Raw genomic sequence first — 26,345 nt, forward strand, 5'->3', positions numbered from 1 at the left:
TATGAAGTTTTTGTAACATTTGGTTGAGGCTAATTTAAGTTAGAGGACAGTAAATAATTTTGGGACATACACACAAGGTTGAAAATATAACATGAATGTCCCTATCTTTTAGTAGCTGGGGTAATCAAATATTTGATCAAGGAGTAAGAAAAAAATATATATCCAATTGAAAGTTTTTGTAATTTTACATGTAACCATATTAATGAAAATAATCCAGCTTTTGGTAACTCTAATGGAAAAAAATTAGAAATTGACAGTCAGGAAATAGTTCAGATGTGCTATTAGAATTCACTGCATGTATGAACTATATAACCATAGAAAGCACTGATGTTACATAATAGATTTAATACTTAATGCACTTTAAAAATATATTACATCTCTCATCTTCCATTAAAACTTGCATTTAACCTTGGTATCAGTCAAGCTGCATTATTCTTTTAATTGAATGTTTTTAAGTATGAAATTGATCAATAGGCCTTCATTGACTCTGCACCTAAAACATCACCTGCTAATGATGTTTCCAAGTTTGGAGACAATGAAAAGGAAATTTCACAAAATAACAAGATCTCTGTGTGGGGTATACGATCCTTATGATTTCTTATAAAAGATCGTCTATCAAATAAAGGCTCAAATGTTGAATATATCCAATCAATAATTTACAATGTGGATCTGCTGAACATTACAATAAATACTTACAATGGAATTGGTCACGTCAGAATGATTTGGTAAAATATAAAGTTAATGTTCCGTAGATCATAAAATAAAACGTGATACTCATCAAATTTTCTATCATGAATAGATAATTAAATATGAATTATTAATTAGCATGGTTTAAATATCTTTATTTTGTGTTAAGTACAACTATATATATGCAATCTAAATCACAGTCCAAATGGGATTTGAAAGTACAATGTAATATTTAAAAAAAAAATATCTCTTTAAACAGAATCATTTAAACCAACCTTGAGCAGCGTATTTTTTAAGAGCTAAAATTATGTCTGATGTTCATAAAAGGACAAGCTTCAATCAATAAAATGTATAAGTTAGGAAATATTAGCACGGCCAATACATAAACAAACTTAATAGTAGTTGGTGTCAACATTGGGTGTCAACTTTTTAGAGGTTCAAAAATTTCTTTTTCTTTGAATAATAAAGAAGGTGAATGATTTTCCAAACAGGATTTGACCCCCTAAAGCTCTAAATTTAATTTAAAATGTTTGAAGATCCATCTATCTTAGAATTAACAGAATGAATATAGATAATTGTCTGTTTTCTACAAATGTCTGTGTCTTTTATGGTCAAACTTTAAATACTCCAGCTGCTAAATCAGTATCCATTATAAAACTATCATGCTACATTCCAAACACTAGTTTACATGAACTACTTATTTTTATTCAATTCCATGTGAAACAATGAATCATTAATAGTATGAATTAAACCTAGAATAAATACAATTAAAAGAAAAAGTACTCTTTTACTAAAATAACCATAAGTAAATATGTCATGACAATAGGTAATTGGAAGAAATAATAAAACCCATTGTACTTTGTACTTTCTCATAAATTTTCAATAAATATCACCTTAAGCTGACTCTTGGTCAAAAGTACAAATACATATTTATATGATCAAACTGTGGCTGGTCAAATACTGGTCAAATATTGGAAAGTTTGTAACCATATGGTGGGTCCATTCATTTTCACATGATTTTATAGTGATTAAATATTAAAGAAGCAAGTAAAAAGCAATTAAACTATCTTAAGATCTACTTTATTTATCTTTGGTACAGAAAATTGATAAGGAATCAATTTACATGATTTCCTTTTCAATTAATTACAAGATATATTGGTTGAACTGATTGGTATCATGTTAATTAAATCAAGTATAAATCTTATTGCAACAACACATCAATAGTCTATAGCAACATGTAATATGTTAAATAATCATTCTTATAAACCACTTAATCTAAGTCTAAAAAAACAAGAGTGCACACACTGAAATGTCTGGCCTTCTTTACTAATCATTGATACTATGTTGATAGTCCTAAATATAAAGCTTTATTACAACTGTCACATAAACTTAACATTAACCAAACTAAACATTGACCAATGATCCATGAAAATGAGGGCAAGGTCAGATGAATTATGCCAGGCAGACATGTACAGCTAACAATGTTTCCATAAAACAAATATAGTTGACCTATTGCTTATAATTTAAGACAAGAGTGCACACCCTGAAATGTCTTGCCTTCAATACTAATCATTGATATTATGTTGATAGTCTTAAGTATAAAGCTAAGCTTTATTACAACTGTCACATAAACTTAACATTAACCAAGATAACTAAACAAAGACCAATGAACCTTGAAAATGAGGTCAAGGTCAGACGAACCATGCCAGGCAGACATGTACAGCTAACAATGCTTCTATACAACATATATAGTTGACCCATTACTTATAGTTTAAGAAAAATAGACCAAAACACAAAAACTTAACACTGTGCAATGAACCGTGAAAATGAGGTCATGGTCAAATAAAACCTGCGCAACTGACATAAAGATCATAAAATATTTCCATACACCAAATATAGTTGACCTATGGCATATACTATAGTATTAGATAAAAAGACCAAAACTCAAAAACTTAACTTTGACCACTGAACCATGAAAATGAGGTCAAGGTCACATGACATCTGCCCGCTAGACATGTACACCTTACAATCATTCCATACAACAAATATAGTAGACCTATTGCATATAATATGAGAAAAACAGACCAAAACACAAAAATTTAACTATAACCACTGAACCATGAAAATGAGGTCAAGGTCAGATGACACCTGCCAGTTGGACATGTACACCTTACAGTCCTTCCATACCCCGAATATACTAGCCGTATTGCTTATAGTATCTGAGATATGGACTTGACCACCAAAACTTAACCTTGTTCACTGATCCATGAAATGAGGTCGAGGTCAAGTGAAAACTGTCTGACAGACACGAGGACCTCGCAAGGTACGCACATATCAAATATAGTTATCCTATTACTTATAATAAGAGAGAATTCAACATTACAAAAAATTTGAACTTTTTTTTCAAGTGGTCACTGAACCATGAAAATGAGGTCAAGGACATTGGACATGTGACTGACGGAAACTTCGTAACATGAAGCATCTATATACAAAGTATGAAGCATCAAAGTCTTCCAACTTCTAAAATATAAAGCTTTTAAGAAGTGAGCTAACGCTGCCGCCGCCACCAGATCACTATCCCTATGTCGAGCTTTCTGCAACAAAAGTTGCAGGCTCGACAAAAAATAGACCAAAACACAAAAACTTAACACTGAGCAATGAACCGTGAAGACAAGGTCAAGGTCATATAAAACTTAAACAACTGACATATAGATCATAAAATATTTCCATACACCAAATATAGTTGACCTATGGCATATAGTATTAGATAAAAAGACCAAAACTCATAAACTTAACTTTGACCACTGAACCATGAAAATGAGGTCAGGGTCAGATGACATCTGCCTGCTAGACATGTACACCTTACAATCATTCCATACAACAAATATAGTAAACTTATTGCATAAAGTATGACAAAAACAGACCAAAACACAAAAACTTAACTAGATAACCACTGAACCATGAAAATGAGGTCAAGGTCAGATGACACCTGACAGTTTGACATGTACACCTTACAGTCCTTCCATTACACCCCATTTACTAGACCTATTGCTTATAGTATCTGAGATATAGACTTGACCACCAAAACTTAACCTTGTTCACTGATCCATGAAATGAGGTCGAGGTCAACTGAAAACTGTCTGACAGGCATAAGGACCTTGCAAGGTACGCACATACCAAATATAGTTACCCTATTACTTATAGTAAGAGAGAATTCAACATTACAAAAAATCTGAACTTTTTTTTCAAGTAGTCACTGAACCATGAATATGAGGTCAAGGACATTGGACATGTGACTGACGGAAACTTCGTAACATGAGGCATCTATATACGATGTATGAAGCATCCAGGTCTTCCACCTTCTAAAATATAAGGCTTTTAAGAAGTAAGCTAACGTTGCCGCCGCCGCCAGAGGATCACTAACCCTATGTCAAGCTTTTTGCAACTAAAGTTGCAGGCTCGACAATAAAAAGGACTTTTATTAAACAATGATGATTAAAATTACCACTCAGCAATGTTTTTAAACATATTTATTTATAGTGGAATTGGGAAACAAGTTATTGCAACCTATATTAATCCCTTTCCATTTTGCGGGTGTGAGTGAAACTATAACTTGATCCTTAACTCATCATGGTTAACTTAATACATGCCAAAAAGCAAAGATCTAAAGGTTTTTCTGTATAACAGTCTTTTACAACAATTTATCTTAGACAAAAAGCTTGTAATTTCTGCTAAAATTAGCAGAGCATAACGAGACTTGATCTGTAATTCACCAGGGTTAACTCGCATATATACCAAAAATAAGCCCAATATATGAAGGCTTTAGATAGAAATTGTGTATAGTAGTTTATTGCTGAATGACAGACCGCCAGATAGATGGAATGCCAGAATGATGGAATACCAGAATGACAGACAAGGGTAAAACAATATGACCCTGACATCTTCAGGACTATAAAAAAGGTATTTAAGAATTCAATATCCTAAAACACACTAATTTCTGCAGATGATATTTTTACTTCAACATTATTTTTCAGTACACCCAAAACTACATGTATATAGACAGGTAATCAGGCATTATATCTAAATTAATGTGTTATGCCAAGTAAGTTAGGATATTTGTACACCCCCCTTTTTTTAAATTTTGATTCCATTTGACCGAATTGACCAACCACTCAGTACATTTCAGAAAAACATAAAATACTGAAGGTAAATATTGGTATTGTGTTTATATGACGTATTTACAATCTTTATTTCACTGCTTCATAGGACATATTCCAAAGCTAAAAATATATGCTTACTTCTGTAGACCTCTAGACCTTATCAATATTAAAACAGGTTATCTTATATGTCTGAAAGATTATACCTTAACTATACATGCAAAATAGGAATTAGCATATTCTTTATGCCTCATTGAGGCATGTTATTCATTTAGAAAATAGACTGTTTTTCTGCAATCCTGCTCTGGTTAACCAATAGATTTCAAATAATGAAAATCTGCATCATTAATTTGATATGAAAAGATCATCTTCCAAAACAGTTTTGTTTATGATTGCATTGGTATTGGATATCCATTCAACTGTTTCCAAAAACTGAAAGTCGAAATCATAATCTGAAGTCAAGTGTACAGATTAAAACAGTATTGAAACTTTTAAAAGTACATGTATATATATATGATGTACATATATTGGAAATATTACCTTTAGCTTGAAATTTATTACTCTATTAAACTAAAAAAGATTTAATCATAGATATAATTCTATCATTCAACAAACTGTGAAAAGTATGCATAATATTTACTTATTGACTTTGCAGGGGCTTGCAGACCAACAGGAAGTTGTAAAACTGTGTTGAACATATATATATCTTAATCTTGAAAAATGATTTTTCATGTGAGATTCATATACCATATATACCTTGTTCCAACATGAATTTATTAGGTATGGAAGAATGTTAACATCAAATTAAAAAGAAACACTTTAAAAATATTTGTTGACAGAGTTATGTATCGCGGCTGTCGCCTGTATGAACTTTTGATAATATGATGCAAATATTGAAAACAAAATGAAAATATGTTTAACATGTAAACTATAAAAACTTATTTTCAGAGTTAAGTCCCAAACAAACTAGTTAAACGGCCTAGCCAAGATCAGATGTGCATTTCATATTGGGTCTATGTTATAGGCTTGTAAAGACAAGAAGATAAACTTTACATAAGTAATACATATTTGAACTGAAGAAGAGAATGATGGGTTTCACAATGAATATCAAATATCTTGTATAGGTGTAACCGTTTTGAAAAAAAACACTAAAATACACGCTGAAAATGGGCAAAATTTCACGTTATGTTGTTTCATTTAAAATTTCACTGTTTTTATCAATTGATAGTTAATAAGTGAACTTAATTTGAACTACATTATTGGTTCACTGTTATAGACAATTTATTCATCTTTCTTTTACTGGTTGTTGCAACAAAAAATCTTTAGTGGTTACAAAGTTATGACAAAAAGTTGAATACTATGCGCTTGTTATGCAATTTTGTACTTTTGTTTTTAGCTTGCTCAGTGTAGTGATAAAAGAGAAAAATAAATCAAATTTATGCTATTATGTGTTTTGTTTTCTCTTCCAGTATATACATTATCAAAAACTACCTCATTTATCAAAATTGCAGTACCCTAGCTGGAGATATATGCCATCAAAGTTGGATATACAAATAAAGTGAAAAAATGTCTTGTCCGTAGACATGCATTCTCTAGTAAACTGGAAGCATTATTACATTAATGTTGCATTGCTAAGTTCCTGTTCTTTTGTAGATATGAAAACACTACTAACATTTTTTTCTACCATGTATAAATAGAGGAAAAAATTCAAAAAAATGTCAGAATGTCTTGTCCGTAGACACATGTCTTGTCCGTAGACATGTCTTTTTATCAATATTGCTTGGCTTTATGGGTCTTAATTAGTCCTATGTGTTGTTTAAACTTAGAAATATCTTATATTTAATAAATAAATGGTAATTTAAGTGTTCTCAATTTTTGTAAAATTACTTTACAGGAGTGGATTTTAAAAAGTGTCAGATTATCAGTCATAAAAAACATACCTTATTTTACTTCAATATTGTTTATTCCAGTTGCTGCATACCTTAAAAGATTAACTAAATCAAATGAAGAAAAAGTATTTCTCTCTCTCTAACTTTATCTTTTGCATTTCAGTATTAACAGCAGATGAGGAAGTGTCTACGGACAAGACACTTGTACATAACAAGTATTAAATTCAATTATTTGTCTGCTATGGAACTTAAATCTTATTTATAGGTGATGAAAGTTATCTATTCAAATTAAAACTCAGTATTTTCAACATAAATATAGTCACAATTAATTCTAACAGATTTTTTTTTTAACTGAAATTGTCTTGTCCGTAGACATTACCACAATATATTTGTATCCAATTTCCTTGAGTTCAACCTAATTTGATAGGTAAAATGTATGTTATTTTTTCAAGAGAACACATTCAACTATGTCAAAATTGAGTGTTAATAAAAGTTTGATTGTTTTAAACAGTCAGATATATGGATTTCAGTTAAAAGAATGTGTCTTCATTTTGGCTTAATCAATAAATTATTGAGATATGTAAAGAATTATGGCTACATTTTTATATTTTCCAAAACTTAAAAAACACAGCTTAAAATTTAATTAGTAACTTTTAATCTTAACTTTAACAATCATCTTTGAAAGTCTTGTCCGTAGACATTATCAAAATGTATTTGTTTCCATTTTCCTCGAAGTTAAGCATCATTTGATAGATAAACCTGATAAAATGTATGTTTTTTTTTTTTCAAGAAAACCTTTCAGCTATATCAAAATTAGGTTTTAATAATGCATTTCATTAAATATGAATACAATGTCTTGTCCGTAGACAAAACATATAAATTGTATTGCTAAGTTTGATTGTTTATTGTAAGAATATGCATCAAGTTATTTTAATGTTCTATACACCAAAAGAAAGGTTTTTTTTGGAAGTTTTGTTATTTATAGATAAGTATAGATACAATTCTATCAGATAAGATTAATGATCAAAGAAAGCTACTGTTGTTTGAAATAACTGTGAGTTAAACATGTTCTTGACATTTTTTTTTCAATTAAAATGTTTGATATTCAATAATTCTAAACATATTTTGTTGTCTATGTCATTGACCAAAAATCTGACACTGGTGACCATGTCTTGAAGGCAACCATTAAAGAAAATTATACAGTTTTTAAACACCATTAATTTAATAAAAATATTAAATATTTCTTCCCAAAACTGCATGTAATTATATAAATGCTTCCAGTGTTAGCCTAACGATGGCAATTTTTCATAATTTAAACCATTTTTGAACCAAAATATCAAAAGAGTTTTACCCTGAGGTGATACTCATTTTTGACTTCAGGTGAAACACAAAATGCACATCTGATTGTGGCTAGGCCGAAAGATAAATTTTAAATATTGGAAAGAAACATAGAGTCTGCTTCACTAAAAAAACTTACAACTAAGATTGATTGTAAGTATATATACTGAATTTTTCATGATTTACGATCAATCTTAGTCTAAAAAGGCTTATAACTGTTTTTGTGTGATTCACTAGGTGTTGTAACATAACAACATTTCCCATTTAAAATTATCTATTTAGTCTTATTGCATGTATTTATCATTGTATTTACAGATAAATTATTTTAAGGCAAATCTGCACACAAATAATGCTGTAAAAAATTTAAAATAGGAGTCTTTATTTTTGTGACACTTTATCAAGTTGCAATTTTCACAACAGAAACAAAATATAAATGGGCCACGGGTAGCACATGGGTAACACAACTCTATCTAATGACAAATAGACAAAAACTCAAATCTAAGGAGGCTTTATAATTTACTTTCCAGAAAAAGATTATTGCTTTCAATTGCAACTCATTTGAACTGAAGCAATATAATTCACAACAAACATATATATACAATAGACCAGGATAAGTTACTATTACTCAATGAAATAGTGGAGATCCAAATAATAAACATGTTATTAGCAGTTGTATGTGTAGAATTGAATTTTCTGTAATTACTATGTAATTATGTAAACCTTAAACTTATTTCATCTAAAGGCAAAGGATTAGGGTTTGACACATGTAAAATGAGGGTAATTAATCGAGCAATCTCCTATGACCTTATAACCGTCTCTACTCCTTTACGGTTGTTCAAATACTTATACCTATATGTTTGATATTCGTCCTTAGATCTTTGTATTAAAATACATTATATTTAAGTAGTGGTTTACTATTCAGATCAAGGTTATTGATTATTATTGACAGAATAAAAATATGTATAAACTTAAATTGCGTATCAAAAAGAGCTGTCAAAAGGGTTATAACAATAGTATACAAACAGTCGATTTTGGATGACGCAGTTTCATAGGAATTGCCAACAACGATAATATACAGCCTATAGAACTATTGAATTTTTTTTTTAAAGTGTAATAAAAGCAGAACTTTCAAATAGCAAAGATCACTATAAAATCATATATACAACAAAAATATTGAAAATGACCTAATTTTTTTGGCTAACAACAATGATTCCAAAGCCACTTGAAAGTTCCACGGGAAAATATTTAATTGAGACTGCATGATAAATCACTTTCTAGATTCTCACTTTAATCAAATGTTCCACTTGAAAGACAAAGTAAAAGTTACTAAAAATAACTACACTCCAATGAAGTTGAACCTAATATTGATCACATGGTACAATGTATTAATGCATATTATTGACTAATTAATGTTCCTTTAAGATTTTAAAATGAGATATTACTTTTTGCTGTTTAATAAAAAAACAAATTTCAATATTCTTATAATAAAAGGCAGAAACACTACAATTGGTTATTTTAGGATTTTAGAATAATAATATTTCTAAACAGAGACTATTGGAATGGATTTTTTGGTGGTTTTTTTTTTTTTGTAGATCTAATATAAATATATTTAAGATAATTTTCAAGGTGTTCATTTAGGGCAATTTTTACACCTTTTTTTTTTTTTTTTTTTATCAATTTGCAGTTTGAGTTGTTTTTGCCATATTAGTAGATCTTACATAGCAAATAAAAAAAATTCACTTTCAATTTTCTAGATAAGTAGGATCCATATTTATTCATGATACCAATTTTCGTGAATTTCATGGCTAAAGATAAACCAGGAATTTAAATATTAAACAAAATACAAGTTGTTAAGAGAGAGTCATATCTCTTGCACTTAAAGACACCCTTGTAAATTTAGAAAAAGAGAAGTTAATGCCGCTAAAAGGCAGAAGTAGCACCTGCAAAGTAAAAGGGATTTATATAAGTTGCAATACCTTGTTTCCCAATCCACAATAAATAAATATGTTAACTTAACTAAACAATTTGTCTATATTTTTTTTTAAATAAATGAGGAATGTGTCCATGGGACACAGATGATGCCCCTGCTGGCATATAACCTTGTAAAGGGACATAACTAAAGAACGGTAATAATTATGATACTCAAATTCTAACTTGATATGAGGTATATGTGGTAATAAGCACTGTGTATAGGTTTCATAACATTTGGTTGAGGCAAACTTAAGCTAGAGAACAGAAGAAAAAAAAAATCAGCAATTTTTCCATTTGTGTAAAGGAGCATTACTTTAGAATTGTAAGAGTGGTGAGAGGTGCCACTGAAATTCTCAATTTTGTACTTAATCTGTGTTTTGTGGTATAAAACATTGTGTATTAGTTTCATAATATGTGGTAGAGGCAAAATAAAGTTAAGAGAACAGGAACCAATTTTGGGATGTACAGATGGACAGGGGTAAAACTTACTGCCCCCTCTGCAACAGTGGGGGCATAAAAAAATGGTTTAAAGGGCAATAATTCTTATGAGAAGTATCTGATAATTTAAATTGTGGGTTAAAATTAAGATGTTATATTTTCTTATTATCATTTTAGATTTATTTTTCTGTTCACTTAATTGTATCGTATATATAGCCCAACAATGTTAGAACTGCTGTCTGTTGACCCTTGTCACAATGACAAGACATATTAGAATGTATATATATATAGTTACATGTTCAATATTTACTTTTGTAGTTTCACATAAATATATTACTCGATCAGCCTTTGAGTCAAAATATAAGCTATTCTCTATCTTTCCAGGTTGCAAGTTTTACCGTTTTTAGCAAATTTGTATAAATATATGATCTATAAACAAGATAAAAATATGCTCTGTATAAAAATTTATAAGCATTATATGTATGCATGCTTTAAAGCTTAAAACCTTTATGAATTAGTCAAAGATTTTATTTCAATTATTTACACTGCACTTGAAACGGAACAAATACTCAGTGTACTAATATTAGTCCAGGGATCATATAACCTACTAACAATTAAACTTTATTGTGATATAGTATTAATTACAGATATAAATTCAAACAAACTCAATATCTTGGTAGATTCTAGATCTATAGCAATCTTTTTGAAGAATAGACATGCAGACATGAGGTAACCACTGTAAACAAATATTGACATGTGTATCCAACATGCAATAAAAGATATTTTTTAAATCATAATTACGCATTATAAAAGCAGCCGGAATTGTTATCTTCAATGAAACCCTACATATAAAGTATGATGGATTTTGATTGGTTGGTAGCCAGTGTATTTTTCATGTTTTTTATTTATTTATTCTAATGCATGTTTTTCATATCTGATTTTTTGCAGGAGTACTCAGGTCAAGGTCTGAAGCAATAGTAGAGGACCTTGACCTGATGTTAGGAGCATAAACATTTATATATAGCAGCTAGCCCCTGGTTCCATCCCGTTCCATTGTTTTGTACTGATTTATAGGACGTTTTTAATAAGAAAGTAGTGCATTTTTCATCAGTCAAAAGATTAGAGATGTCAATACTGAAGTATGTACTACAATATGTTTGGAGATGTTATTGAGTCTTTATAGTAAATTAGAGATTTTGCCTTAACACATTTAGCTAGGGCTTGTGAGTTTTCTATTCACATGCAAGTTTCAACAAAGAATAAGAGTGCTTAGGTGTACATGTTTCCTTAAAAATAAGATGTGTACAAGTTAAGCCAAGAATAAGACTTCTTACATGTACATTTAAGCCTAAGATTAAACTACTAACATGTATTATGTTCCCAAAGATTACACTGACTTACGTGTATATGTTTCCCCAAGAATTGTGTTTATCTTCTTCTTGTAAACAAATTTTAATTCTGCCAGCATCTTTAGTAGTACCATCATAGGCTTTGGCTAAGGCTTCTTCCCAATATAGTTCTATACTGTAATGTGTTACTTTACCTACAATAGGTGGTGGGGGTCTTGGTGGTTCTGCAAAACAAAATGTTTAAAGGAATTTTAAAATCACTGGTAACATTGATATTATATTATAATAAATTGTTACCCCTGGGGGGTACTGACTATCTTTCTGGGTATAACTGTGCCGACAGCACTTGCAAATTCATACCCTGTTCTAACCAGAAAACATTGAAAAACATACCCTGTTCTAGACACACTCAGAAAATGTATACCCTGTTCTAGACCATATAAAATAGATGCTGTTCTAGACCCGAGTTCTAGACTGTATCTTAAACAATTAAGGCGAAGTGTACGTAATTGCATGCCTCTAGCGGAATACGGGATTAAAAACGTTCGTCGTTAGTTAGGCAAGTTATCTCCCTTACTCCAAGAAAGGACACACAAAAGAGAAACTACTTTCTGCGGTCTATAATGAATCCAACAAACACTCCTATGCTGTCTTAAACCTCATAGAAATAATCTAAATAACTCCAATTACAAATCATTCTGTACGTTGTTCTGTGTGCAGCTTGACTTATTTAAAAACAGTTTTGTTTTTTTTTTGTTTTTAGACGCGTAGGAGAAGGCATTTCGTGTTTATGATATCAACAGAAAGAAATAAAGGCCTCACAACAAAATTATAAACAAATAAACAAATAAACATGTAACAATTTTCTTCTATTGATATCAAATTAATTATAATGAACCTGAATTGACCCAACAATTTCGTTTTAAAAAGCCGTAGTCTTGAACGGAAAACACAGTAGGCTACTCAACGTAAAGTTTTATAATAGGTTACAAATAATTAATGAAAGACGTGTGAATTTAATTGTTTAATTTAAAAGACTTTGAAATGTTCGTATTTTGTGCAATTGAAAATTTAAGGACATGATTTATATTCATATAAGATTTCAGACGATACCAAGAGAATAATTTGACTACTAGTGCAACACTTACAGGTCGGAAGAACAAATACGGAAAACAAACAAAAAATAAACAAATTAGGCCCCAAAAATTATTCAGTAACTTAAAAGTTGTCTCACTCTAACATTTATCTTAAAAGTAAGTAAAAATTATGTCATTCAACTCCCAGTTTTCAACTTTTTCTACGTGTGCAGAAAGTAAACAGGTGTCTTCTATACCTTCCGCAATTTATGGGAAAACTAAATCTAAATAAAGAACCATATTGAAATTGAAAGTACACATGTAAGATAAAATATAACATGTCATTTCTTCTTTCACAAATTCCAATTTCGAAGAGATATATAGCAAAATCTGTTTTCTTTTATTGTGTCTAGCTGTGTGCATCATTCAAAATTAGAGAATGTAATTTTGAAGTATCAAGTCTCAATTCAAGATTATAAATGAATAGAATATAGAATTACGGGGGAAAGGGGGGGTAGGACCTTTATCGGAACTCAGGGATCGGGTGAATTTAAGCTCGGGATTTCGGGATTGACCCTTTCGGGATCCGGGAATTCTATTTCCGAATTTCGGGTAGTCGGGATGTCGTGTTTTTAAGCCCGGGATTACGAGATCTGGATCCCTCCGCCCCCTTTCCCTCTTTTATGGTTAAAGAAAAGATGTCAGGGAAGTTTTGTAATACTTGCAACTGCAATTTAATATTTAGTGGAATGAGAGGTGAAATGTGTTCAGACTATTACATTTCGATTTTTTTTTAAAATTTAACCCAAGTTTATGGCAAGGTGTGTTTAACGACCTCGATGATTATCCATGAGGATCTCGCACTCGGTCAGCTATAGGTTTTCACCTAGTTCATGATCATACAAGAATTGAGAAGCCTGTGGTTTACTAGTCTTATAATATGAGACTTTGGAGTTCATATAATTTACATTCAACGTTTTTTATCGAATATTTCAAGTCTTTTTGACTATCAATGTTGAACCCCCCCCAAAAAAAAATAAAATTGATTGGATAAAATGAATGGATTACCGCCCCTATTTCAAACTAAAGTCCTATAAACTGACTAGTATTCGAATTTGTTAAAAGAAAAAATTGGTATCTCTCATTTGTTTCCACGAATTCCGAACAGCTAGAAATATATTCCCGAGTTTCAATTTGAGTAGCTCGAATAATTCAAGCCCTTTCCATGTCCGATTTTCTCCCACACGAGAAATGGAGTATTCGTACATTAGCTGAATAATACGACTGAATTATTCGGGTTACAATTTGTGTAAATCCCGAATGCACATAAAAGTAAAGGTCCAGCCCTACTTTCGGGAAAGGACTGTTGTAGATTTCAGATTGATTTCCAGAAATAAAAATCATACAAAAATGTTTCACGCAAATATTCGTCTTCAGACGTGTAAAGTTATACAACGGTTACTAGCCGGTCTGGATTGTGATAAAAAGAAGCGCATGCAATGCATAAAATATATAATGTTGTGGCTCAGCGATGTGTTGAATTATAGAGATGCTTATGCGGCACAAAGATAAGATTAATTTACCCAAATGTACTAAGAATTACCACACAACTTAAATTTGCTTAAATATTGATTTGTTATCCTGTGCCAGACAGATGGCTGATATTCTGAGAAGAGACCTTGATCATGTTGATGAAATGAAGTTTCATGGGAACAAAGATTTTGAAAACACGTCGCAGTGTTTAGATTTTAACAAAAATAAGGCACCAAGGTCGAAAATAGTTCTAGTTCATAATGAAGAAAATGTCAACCGTTTTCTAGCTTGGCGATCTTCGCACGCACCCGAATATAAAAGACAAATACAATACAATAGTACACAAGACGTAACATAAAGAACTAAAGACCGAGCAACACAAACTCCAACAAAACGGTATATATTTCATACAAGTATAGAACTATATGAAGCGTCGTAACTGTTGCGGCGACGTCAATAACGTTGTCGTTGTTTTTTGTTTTTTTACACTCAAGATTCAACTTTAACAGGGTATAGCTTGAAAAGTTGCTAAGGACTTTCTTTGCACCAATCGATTCCTCAGACATTTTAGAATCGTCTCATAAATTAAAAAAAAAATAGATTGTCTAATATAATAGAAAATCTTGGAAATGTAACAATTCCTGCCGAATTTCACGATTTTCCCTATATATCCTTTGTTATTTTGGTGTACGATGCTGTTAACTTCAACAGCTCGTATCTCAAAACCGAAAACGGTTACCCCCTTTTTTTATTTTATTTTCCGATTTATTTTTACAAGCAGAATCTACATGTAAAATTTTTAAAAAATCCATTGTGTAGTTTAATTACGTACACTTCGCCTTAAGTAAGCAAACCTGTTCTAGACAAATACTTTGTTTAAAAATAGACCCTCTACTCACCAGCAGGGCATGAAAAAGGGACCCTGTTCTAACCAGCAGGAAATGAAAAAGCGACCCTCTTTTGCGGCACACTCTTACCACTAAATATATAGGAAGAACCAACAACCCCCCCCCCCTGGGTTGTTACCCCATCTGTGATGAGATGGACCAGTAATTTCAATAAAGACAGACTAGGAATACTTCTGCTGTCAGGACTTAAAAAGAGCCACTTTTCTGTCAAGACTTCCATTGGCTACTTTGACAAAGCAACAGCCAAGGACAAGGGTAAATTAAATCAAGGTAATCAAGGATCATAAATATCCCAGTCATGTATTTTCATTGTAATAAATTCAAGATTTCTAATAAATCATGATAATAAAATAGCTTGATGTGGTACATTTTTTACTTTCTAATCTTTTCAACTGTTTTCTAGCATGGTTAGTATTGAAAAAGATATTTGATATAAAACTGATATCAAAACAATCATATATTGTCCCTTTCTGAAGTAAACTGTTGACACAGAGATATATCTCCCTGTCGGCAGAAAATTCAGAAAAAGACAATCTGATGGAAAGCAACATTGCACATTTACTGGTCCATGAAATGGTTGTCAAACTGAGGTGTAATGATAGTAATGCAACTTAAAAGATCATAAGTAATTCCCATCAAACTAATTTAAGCAGAAAACCTAATATTGAAAATTCCTTTACTATGACTTAGGGTCTGCCCCTTAATAGTTCTCTTTTATCTGATAGTAATGTTACTTTATAGAAATTATTGTTGATTTATTCCAACTAGTTCCTATCACTCTTTAGCCGAAAATATAACAATTAGTTATACTGGCTGTCATGGCTGTTGCTGCCAGAATAGAAACACCTATGTATAACCTTTCCAGACATTTGTCCAAGGTCAGACAAAAATACATAATAGTCCAATTCTTATAGCAGCTATACAACAAACAGGTCATAATAGTTAACATTCATTTGGTAGTAATAACTGAATAATTCTGACTCTCAATCAAAGAAATCCTCCAAAGAAATACAGATTTGGAGTTATTATCATATCAGCCACTCATAATAGGTAGAGCAACTGGAATGCTGCCACATCCTAAGTATTTCTTGATCTTAAATATAAAATAAAGAAATGTGGTATGATTGCCAATGACAAAAATTATTCATCAGAGACCAAACTGATGCAGATGTTAGCAACTATAGATCACTGTACATGCTGCATGGCCTTCAACAATGAGCATAAACCATACCACATAGAAAGCCATTTTTAAAAGACACTACATTGTAAGCCTAACATCTCAAACAAAATGTAAGCTTTATATATAGCTACATGCATGGGTCAAGGTTACAAAATATCGTGTTAAAAAGAAGGAAGCAATAAAAAATAACATGTATAATCTGCAGACAGAAAATTATAACTATGTTCTAAAAATATCCTAAGTATCATTATTTTGGTTACATATTCTTCTTTCTGGTTTTGGGGTTTGTATACCATATATAACTACCATGGTTATAAAAGGAGATTCTTGCTCATTGTCTGAAGCTAACAGTATGTTACGATCTGTTACTAAATATGCTTTGCCATATAATTTTTTTTGAAGGGATAACATTAAATTTGTTAAATAAGCTGGCTTTTTTTTTTTTATCTCAGTGTTGGTTTCTACACACTTATATGAAGGTACTTGCATGAATCATTTTATAAAAACATAGTAAAACATAATTACCAATCTGTGGAAAAGGGGTAAAAATGTTATTATTGATACAACTGTCTACAGCTAAAGATATAGTCTGTATATACTCTCCATTAGATTGTCTATTATTCCCATACTTATTGTCTTTAGAGCTTGTTCGTGAGTTGTCAGAACTTTTCCTACTATTTCGGAACGTTAGTCTACTGAGGCCACCCTGACCACGATCAACTGTTTGTGATACTGTTGGTATGCCTGTTACATTGTTATTTTGTTTGTTCTCTTCCTCAAGGTCACTGTCATCAAGGGACATACCATTATATATCACTGACATCATCATTTTATACAAATATGTATCAACAACAAATGTTCTTATGTATGTCCACTTTGAAATCAACTACAATTCAGATATGTCCCACCGGATATCAAAAACAATTCAGATATGTCCCACCGGATATCAAAAACAATTCAGATATGTCCCACCGGATATAAACAACAATTCAGACATGTCCCACCGGATATCAACAACAATTCAGATATGTCCCACTGGATATCAACAACAATTCAGATATGTCCCACTGGATATCAACAACAATTCAGATATGTCCCACTGGATATAAACAACAATTCAGATATGTCCCACTGGATATAAACAACAATTCAGATATGTCCCACTGGATATAAACAACAGTTCAGATATGTCCCACTGGATATCAACAACAATTCAGATATGTCCCACTGGATATCAACAACAATTCAGATATGTCCCACTGGATATAAACAACAATTCAGATATGTCCCACTGGATATAAACAACAATTCAGATATGTCCCACTGGATATAAACAACAATTCAGATATGTCCTACAAGACATCAACAACAATTCAGATATGTCCCACTGGATATCAACAACAATTCAGATATGTCCCACTGGATATAAACAACAATTCAGATATGTCCCACTGGATATAAACAACAATTCAGATATGTCCCACTGAATATCAACAACAATTCAGATATGTCCTACTGGATATCAACAACAATTCAGATATGTCCCACTGGATATCAACAACAATTCAGATATGTCCCACTGGATATCAACAACAATTCAGATATGTCCCACTGGATATAAACAACAATTCAGATATGTCCCACTGGATATAAACAACAATTCAGATATGTCCCACTGGATATAAACAACAATTCAGATATGTCCTACAAGACATCAACAACAATTCAGATATGTCCCACTGGATATCAACAACAATTCAGATATGTCCCACTGGATATAAACAACAATTCAGATATGTCCCACTGGATATAAACAACAATTCAGATATGTCCCACTGGATATAAACAACAATTCAGATATGTCCCACTGGATATAAACAACAATTCAGATATGTCCCACTGGATATCAACAACAATTCAGATATGTCCTACTGGATATAAACAACAATTCAGATATGTCCCACTGGATATCAACAACAATTCAGATATGTCCCACTGGATATAAACAACAATTCAGATATGTCCTACAAGACATCAACAACAATTCATATATATGTCCGACTGGAAATCAACAAATAATGCACCAATATGGCCCACTAGAAATCAACAGCAAATGCACTCATATGTCCGACTAGTAAGACGTAAATAATAAATGAAATAGATGGTGTTTCAACGTTCCAATGGCAAGATCTACAGGTATGGCACTGTAAATTTACACAAAATTAGCGACTCCTCAGCAGAAATAAAATTAAAAACTGCACTGACAACTAATCCAGATTAAAAACAGATATTGTATCCTTTTAAAACAAGATATTGTAAAGTGTATTCAATAAGTTTATAGCCAGGTATATATCCTCTAAACATCAATATTTCATTCCATTCCAAGTGTGTTTCGATATTAAAACCTTTCTATACATATTATATGGACCCAATGAAGTGTGTGGTGTGCTGTGTTTCAAAAGATCTCTGACAAGAATAAACAATTTGTATTTACATGTTACGTGGAAATTATAGGGGATTTCAAACAGGAACTTACAGACTGCATTACGTTAAATAGTCACATAAAAGATAAAGTAATACACAAGTCGTTCCTTTGTTTGAAAATACTAATAAAGGCTTTTTTTTTTGTTTAAATGGCAAAGGTATTAAAATTTTAACATGGGACACTGCTCAATGGTAATGAAAAAACAACGTCATTGATATCACCAATATATATCCTAAACTGCTTGCCACATTAAGATGATTAAAAATATTGATCTTACAATTTGCCAAAAATAAACATTCATTTTTAACTGGATATTACCTGTACTACCCAGCGAATCTTCAAGATCTTTAAAGTGCAAAGTACTCAGATGTTCTGATACGAAAGAATTTAAACCGTGTCCAAATCATTGCGGGGAATATATCTTTAATCAAAACCATGAAATTAGTTAAATTAGTTTTCATATTAATTTGTGTTTTATAATACATGTTTTTATACACATGATAATCAAAGATACTCAAAAATTTACCTTAATCTAACTTTAAAATTGAGAATGGAAATTAGGAATATGTCAACGAGTCCTGAAAGAGACAACAACCCGACCAAAGAGATGTATGTTTCCTCTTCTTATACAAACTTTCTACCTATTCTTGTATACACAGGTACATTTATGTATATGGTCCGAGACCACCATTGTCGTCCCTTGATTTTCGTTGTTCACAAATATAGTCCCTAGTGTTGACAGTGGGTTACTTGCCATTAATTTTTATACCCCTTCCAAATTTATTTCTCCATGTTTAATGCCTCAAATTGCAAGTAGGGGGTGAAATTACACTGTAAAAAAATTTGGATCCAGAATTTTAAAGAAAGTAGTGATTTGGTCCAGCTGAAAACTGTTTAAAATTAGCACTTTGGAAGCTGTCAAAAGATTTCAAGACGCCCTAAACATAAAATTGTCCATATTTTGAGTTAGAGACGATGAAGTTTTCTATAATTTTGATATAATTTGTCCCAAAAGTAGTACAACACACTGTAAAAGTTTCTTTGAGAAAGCGCAGGTGGGATTTTTTTTATTTTCATTTATGTTCTAAAAGAAATGCACTACAAAATAATTGTGGTCTCGGACCATATACATGATATATGTAGGGCAAGATTTTTTTCTTTTATTTCCAAACAAGAAAACATATACACCATGCAGAATTAAAAAAAAGACCACATAACCATGACTAATTATCCTTCACCATTGAAGCATAAAAATTGAGGCCAAGGTCATATTAACCCTGCTAGACATAAACCTTACATGGATTCCATACACCAACTTTATATATTAATCTATTGCTTTTTTTAATCTAAAAACATCAACCAATGAACCATGTAAATGAGGTCAAGGTCAGATGAAACCAGACAGACCTGAAGACAAGTACCAAATTGCTGTAAGTAACTGAAAAACAGACTAAACCACAAACTTGTATTTGTGACGTCCAATAAATCATGAAAATATTCATATCTAAAAACAGACAACACCAAAAACACATAACATTGACCCCTGAACCATGAAATTGAGGTCAAGGTCAGATGAAACCTGGCAATCTCGCATCAGACATGTACACCTTACAATTCTTCCATACACTAAATTGATTGACTTACAATGTATTGCTAATCATGCTTATTGCTTATAGAATCTGAGATATATACAGACTTGACCATGCATTTACTTAAGCTTGAAATCCATTAAATGAGGTAGAAGTCATGTGAACCTTCTCCGCCAGATATTTAGGCCTTGCAAGGATCCCATATATCCTGTACCAAATAATATGTTATCAGATTACTTATATAAATAATGAGTGATTATTTCACAGGAGAAAAAAAACATAACTTTTTTCAAGCAGTCTGACACTGAATTATGGAAAAAGAGATCAAGAGCAGGTGACATATGACAGACAGAACCCAGGTTCAAGGTATCAAGCATTCAGGTCATCAATATTTTGAAATAGAAAGCTTTATATAAATAGTTAAGAAGCTTCTGGGGATATTGCATTGATAGTATAAATCCCTAGGTCTCATATTCTGTAACTTTTATTGCAAGCGAGGCAACAATGTTTAATGGAAAATTCCATCAACATAACAACTTATACAATCATCAATTGTTGTGTATCTATTAACTATATATAGTAAATAATTAATGAAATTTTCTTAATATTAGAAAGTACATTTATATATTTCTGAAAGACTTTGATTCTCTTAGACATATTTTATTCAATGTTAATATAATACTTCAAAGTTGTACTAAATTGTAATAATAAACATGTTAGTTTTACATTTGTCTTTTCTTGATCTTTTATAGCTGACTATAGGGTATGGGCTTTTCTCATTGTTCAAGGACGACAGTGACCTTTAGTCAGTTAGTTTTTTGTGTCATTTGGTCTCTTGTGGAGAGTTTTCTCAGTGGCAATCATACCACATCTTCTTTTTTATATGATAAATTTCAAGAATCAATATTATATTATTATAAATTGTATTTGATGTCATGAATGTAGTTTTAATAACATGCTCTGAAATTGTATTTATTATTTACTAAATTGTATTATCATATACTTAGACTAAATAACATATGAATTTTACCGTATGATAATAGCATTAAATTAACGTATATTTCATATTTTTTCCAATTAGTGCTTAGCGGGCTGATATGAAAAGTTTATCACATGCTTCGATTGCCATGCGGCTCTTGGGCTGATATTGAACCTAAGGCTGATAATACATGCGATATGAAAAATGCCATGTAATAATCTGATACTATCTGATGCTTACTATTTTTTATTGTACTGTTATCTATTAATATTACAGTAATGTCAGTATTAGGTGTAATGCTTTTGGAATAAGAATATAATACTTTTTAAATAATAATATATTGTGAACAGATAGATCACTGGTAATTTTTTACACTTAAAGTCTACTAAACATTATATGCCTTTAATTAAATGAAGTGTGTATACAAATATTTAGTTACCATTAAAAAATGCATTGTGACGGATCACTTAACATGTTTGGCCTTTAAACATGTTAAATGAAATTGTCAATTGAAACTTAAAAGAAATAAAAAATAATATGTAACTTGTTAGTCACTGAATATTACCTTTCTTAATATGTTACTTATGTAAACAAAAAATATACACCCTTAAATGTGCTTTTTTGATCCGTTGATGTGTTAGTATCTCCAATTTCATTTATTTAAAGATCACATATATATACAATTCATATCTTACTAAAATCATTTACCATCTGATCAACAAAAGTAATAAAATATAATGCAAAAAGTTCAAATATGATTAAAATGAGAAGAAAACTTAATTGCTTGACTCCCATTGCTGTAGTTCAATCAATCCCCAAAAAAATCAAACCCCCCCTCCAAAAAAAAAAAAAAAAACAAACAAAAAAAACCCACTTTAATATTAAAACTAGAGGCTCTCAAGAGCCTGTGTCGCTCACCTGTTACTGTATTTACTGATGTCTGCCATCTTGGTTGGTAGGCAGGGTCATTAGACATTTTTTAAAAATAGATACCCTAGTAATGATTGTGGCCAAGTTTGGTTAAATTTGGCCCGTAGTTTTAGAAAAGAAGATTTTTGTACAAGTTACAAAAATGACGAAAAGTTGTTCAATATTGAATATAAAGGGCAATAACTCCTTAAGGAGTTCTCTGACAATTTTAAAATTTGATTATGTTGACTTATTTGTAGATCTTACTTTGCTGAACATTATTGCTGTTTACAGTTTATCTCTACATGTATCTATAATAGTATTCAAGATAATAACCAAAAACTGCCAAATTTCCTTAAAATTACCAATTCAGGGGCAGCAACCTAACAACCAGTTGTCCGATCCATCTGAAAATTTTAGGGCAGATAGATCTTGACCTGATAAACAATTACACCCCGTCAAATTTGCTCTAAATGCTTTGGTTTTTCAGTTATAAGCCAAAAACTGCATTTTACCCCTATGTTCTATTTTTAGCCGTGGCAGCCATCTTGGTTGGATGGCCCAGTCACCGGACACATTTTGTAAACTAGATATCCCAAAGATGATTGTTGCCAAGTTTGGTTAAATTTGGCCCAGTAGTTTCAGAGGAGAAGATTTTGGTAAAAGATTACTAAGATTTACGAAAAATGGTTAAAAATTGACTATAAAGGGCAATAACTCCTAAAGGGGTCAACTGACCATTTCAGTCAAGTTGACTTATTTGTAAATCTTACTTTGCTGAACATTATTGCTGTTTACAGTTTATCTCTATCTATGATAATATACAAGATAATAAGCAAAAACAGCCAAATTTCCTTAAAATGACCAATTCAGGGGCAGCAACCCAACAACGGGTTGTCCGATTCATCTGAAAATTTCAGGGCAGATTGATGTTGACCTGATGTCAGATTTGCTCTAAATGCTTTGGTTTTTGAGTTATTAGCCAAAAACTGCATTTTACCCCGGTGTTCTATTTTTAGCCATGGCAGCCATCTTGGTTTGATGGCCAGGTCATCGGACACATTTTTTAAACTAGATACCCCAAGGATGATTGTTGCCAAGTTTGGTTAAACTTAAACTTGGCCAAGTAGTTTCAGAGGAGAAGATTTTTGTAAAAGTTTATGGACGCCAGACGACGGACGCCAAGTGATGAGAAAAGCTCACTTGACCTTTCAGATCAGGTGAGCTAATAAGGAGAGTAATATGCTTGCCAACATGGTTCAGGTTCAAGTTCAATCCTTTCATTTTACATTTGATGAAATTCTGTAAACAAATGTACAAAAACTTCTGCATTATCAAAATCTATTGAGTCAAAGATGAATTATTTAACCTATTAAAAATATGATTTTATCAATGAAAGATGTTCAATGATGGCGACTAACACAATTTCACGAAAAATATGATCAAATCTGAAGTATGCACTTGTCCTTCAAGAAACTTTATCAAGTTTTCATCAATGTACATGCTATACAAGACTCAATCAAAATCAATATAAGAGGTTCTTTACAACATAATTAGATTACTACATGTACAATAACATTTAAGTATTACATTTTACTGCAACCAAAGGTACTGTAAAACATGTATACATGTGAATATATATACAAGGCAAAATCTTGTTTTCTATTTTCAAACCAGCTGTCTGCCTTTGCTTAAGCAAATTCACTTTCCCAGTTTCCTGTGTATTAGTTTCGTCTGAATAATTTCAATAAAAAAAAATGCTTTGCTGAGAGCAGTCTATAGGTATACCACCACAGAGGTTAAACCCTCAACAGTTGGGGCAAGTTTGGACACAATATTCAAGTTTGATACTGTCTGAATTTGGATTGTGATCAAATTTTTGACATAATATAGGTTTCTGACACAAAATAAATGAGGTCAAAGATCTTAAAAATCTATTGCATAATACTGTTAATACTGTGCAATTGAAGATTTCTTCTTGAAACTTTTAAAAAAATTAAAATTGGAAAAAAATTTAAGGAAAAAAAATTGGAAAAAAATCCTGTCAAATCTTTTTGACCACACCCCCCTGGAGTAATTACCGTCAAATTCAATCCAAACCTTCCCTTTGTGATATGGAACCGTGTAGTACAATTTTAGAGAGATCAATACACTTAATCACAAGTTATTGTCTGGAAACTAGAAAAATGCTTGTTTTTGGTCCCTTATTTGCCCCTAATTCCTGCATGTTTGAGGCAATTATCCCTCTACTAAATCCAAGCCTTCCCTTTGTGATAAGGAACCTTGAGATACAATTTCATTGATAACGTTACATAAGTTATTGTCCAGAAATTACAAAAATGCATGTTTTTGGCCCCTTTATGGCCACTAAATCCTGCACTGTTGGTACCATAACCCCCAAAATCAATCTCAACCTTCCTTAATAGTTATCCCATAAGGACGCGGTGTGTCAGTGTAAGATCACCCCGATGGCCGGAGGCCAGAGGGTGATCTAACACTGACACACCAAGTCCGACTGGGATAACTATTTTACATCCCAGCTGTTTTAGATTAGACGAAAAACCATTTACAATTCATAAAATCTAGTTTAGAACGCCACAGAACCATAACAATATACTTTATATATTACTATATGATGTATACCCTTTTTGACCCCCAAACACGATGAGTAGATATCAAACAATGTCAACTCGCCCCACTTGCCAATCGGCCCACGCTTTATCGCCACTTAATAAAAATATCGTCCCAATCTTGTTTACCGACTTGCCCCACTTTGAAAAAGTGTAAAATCAAATTGAACAATCAGTCTGAAAACTCACAAATTAACGTAAAAGGTTAAAACCCCACTGAATAAAGGTTTGACAACTCGCCCCACTAATAAAAATATCTTGCTTCCTTTAAGTATGTCAAATTACTATTATTTCGTATCAAGTCGTCCTGGTGTAGTGGTATGTGTCGTGGCTTGATATGCTAAAGGTCTGGAGTTCGAATCCCAGCATATCTACTGGATTTTTTCTACGTGAATTTTGATAGATAGTCTTTTCCGTAAAATTAATTATAAGTTTTATATTGGATTTGACATTCCCGCCAAAATGTTACAGAACAAAGGAAAGCATGCATAACAAAGAAACTCAAACTAGGGTGATCTGGCAGGGGTGATCCGGCTCAGATCACCCCTGTTAGAACAAAGGAGCTGGGATGTAATTTTGTGGTATTGAACCTTCTAGTAAAATTTTAAAGAGATCCATTCACTTTAACTTAAGTTATTGTCTGGAAACCAAATATCTCTTCCGACAAGAATGACGACGACACAGATGTCAACAACATCATAACATTGTCATGAATCATTGATTATAGTTATAAGAAACCCAAAACAAATTTGCAGTCGTATAAAAGTTGGACATCAAATGCAAAATAATCTTCAAGTACCAATTCATCAACTTTACAGTAATACCTCCCAAACTACCCTATAAACTGCAAAAATACTTCACTAGACCCTTAGGCTGTTGGTTTTTTCATTCTTTGATTTGTTTTACATTTGTCATGTCTGGGTCTGTTATAGCTGACTATGCGGTATGGGCTTTGCTCATTGTTGAAGGCCGTAAGGTGACCTTTATATATATAGTTGTTCATTTCTTTGTGATTTGGTCTCTGGTTGAAAGTTGTCTCATTGGCAATCATACCACATCTTCTTTTTTATATTGAAAGAGACTAAATGTACATAGTTGGTATATATACATGTATATATATATATATATGTATATTAAATTGCTGCCAATCTGAGATTCCAATAACTACATTAATTAATTTAATTATTTTGTTGAAACCTGATTCAATCACAAGAAATAAATTTAATT

General features: G+C 31.6%; 1 protein-coding gene across 3 annotated transcripts in view; it reads right to left on the minus strand.

Moving 5' to 3' along the window:
• LOC143071494 (fibronectin type 3 and ankyrin repeat domains protein 1-like) overlaps nt 1-26,345 on the minus strand; it is a 48,854-nt gene that overhangs the window by 19,568 nt on the left and 2,941 nt on the right. For 2 of the 3 annotated variants that reach the window (XM_076245828.1, XM_076245827.1), the window contains exons 1-2: nt 17,052-17,511; nt 11,882-12,053 (exon numbers count right to left, since the gene is read on the minus strand). In XM_076245828.1, coding sequence (XP_076101943.1) covers nt 11,882-12,053; nt 17,052-17,355 — 476 coding nt within the window. In that variant the 5' untranslated portion in view covers nt 17,356-17,511. Of the gene's footprint in view, nt 1-11,881; nt 12,054-17,051; nt 17,512-26,345 lie in introns of those variants that run through there. The other variant, XM_076245829.1, reaches the window with a different exon arrangement.

The sequence above is a fragment of the Mytilus galloprovincialis genome, chromosome 4 (assembly GCF_965363235.1).
Source record: "Mytilus galloprovincialis chromosome 4, xbMytGall1.hap1.1, whole genome shotgun sequence".
Classification (NCBI taxonomy): Eukaryota; Metazoa; Mollusca; class Bivalvia; order Mytilida; family Mytilidae; genus Mytilus; species Mytilus galloprovincialis.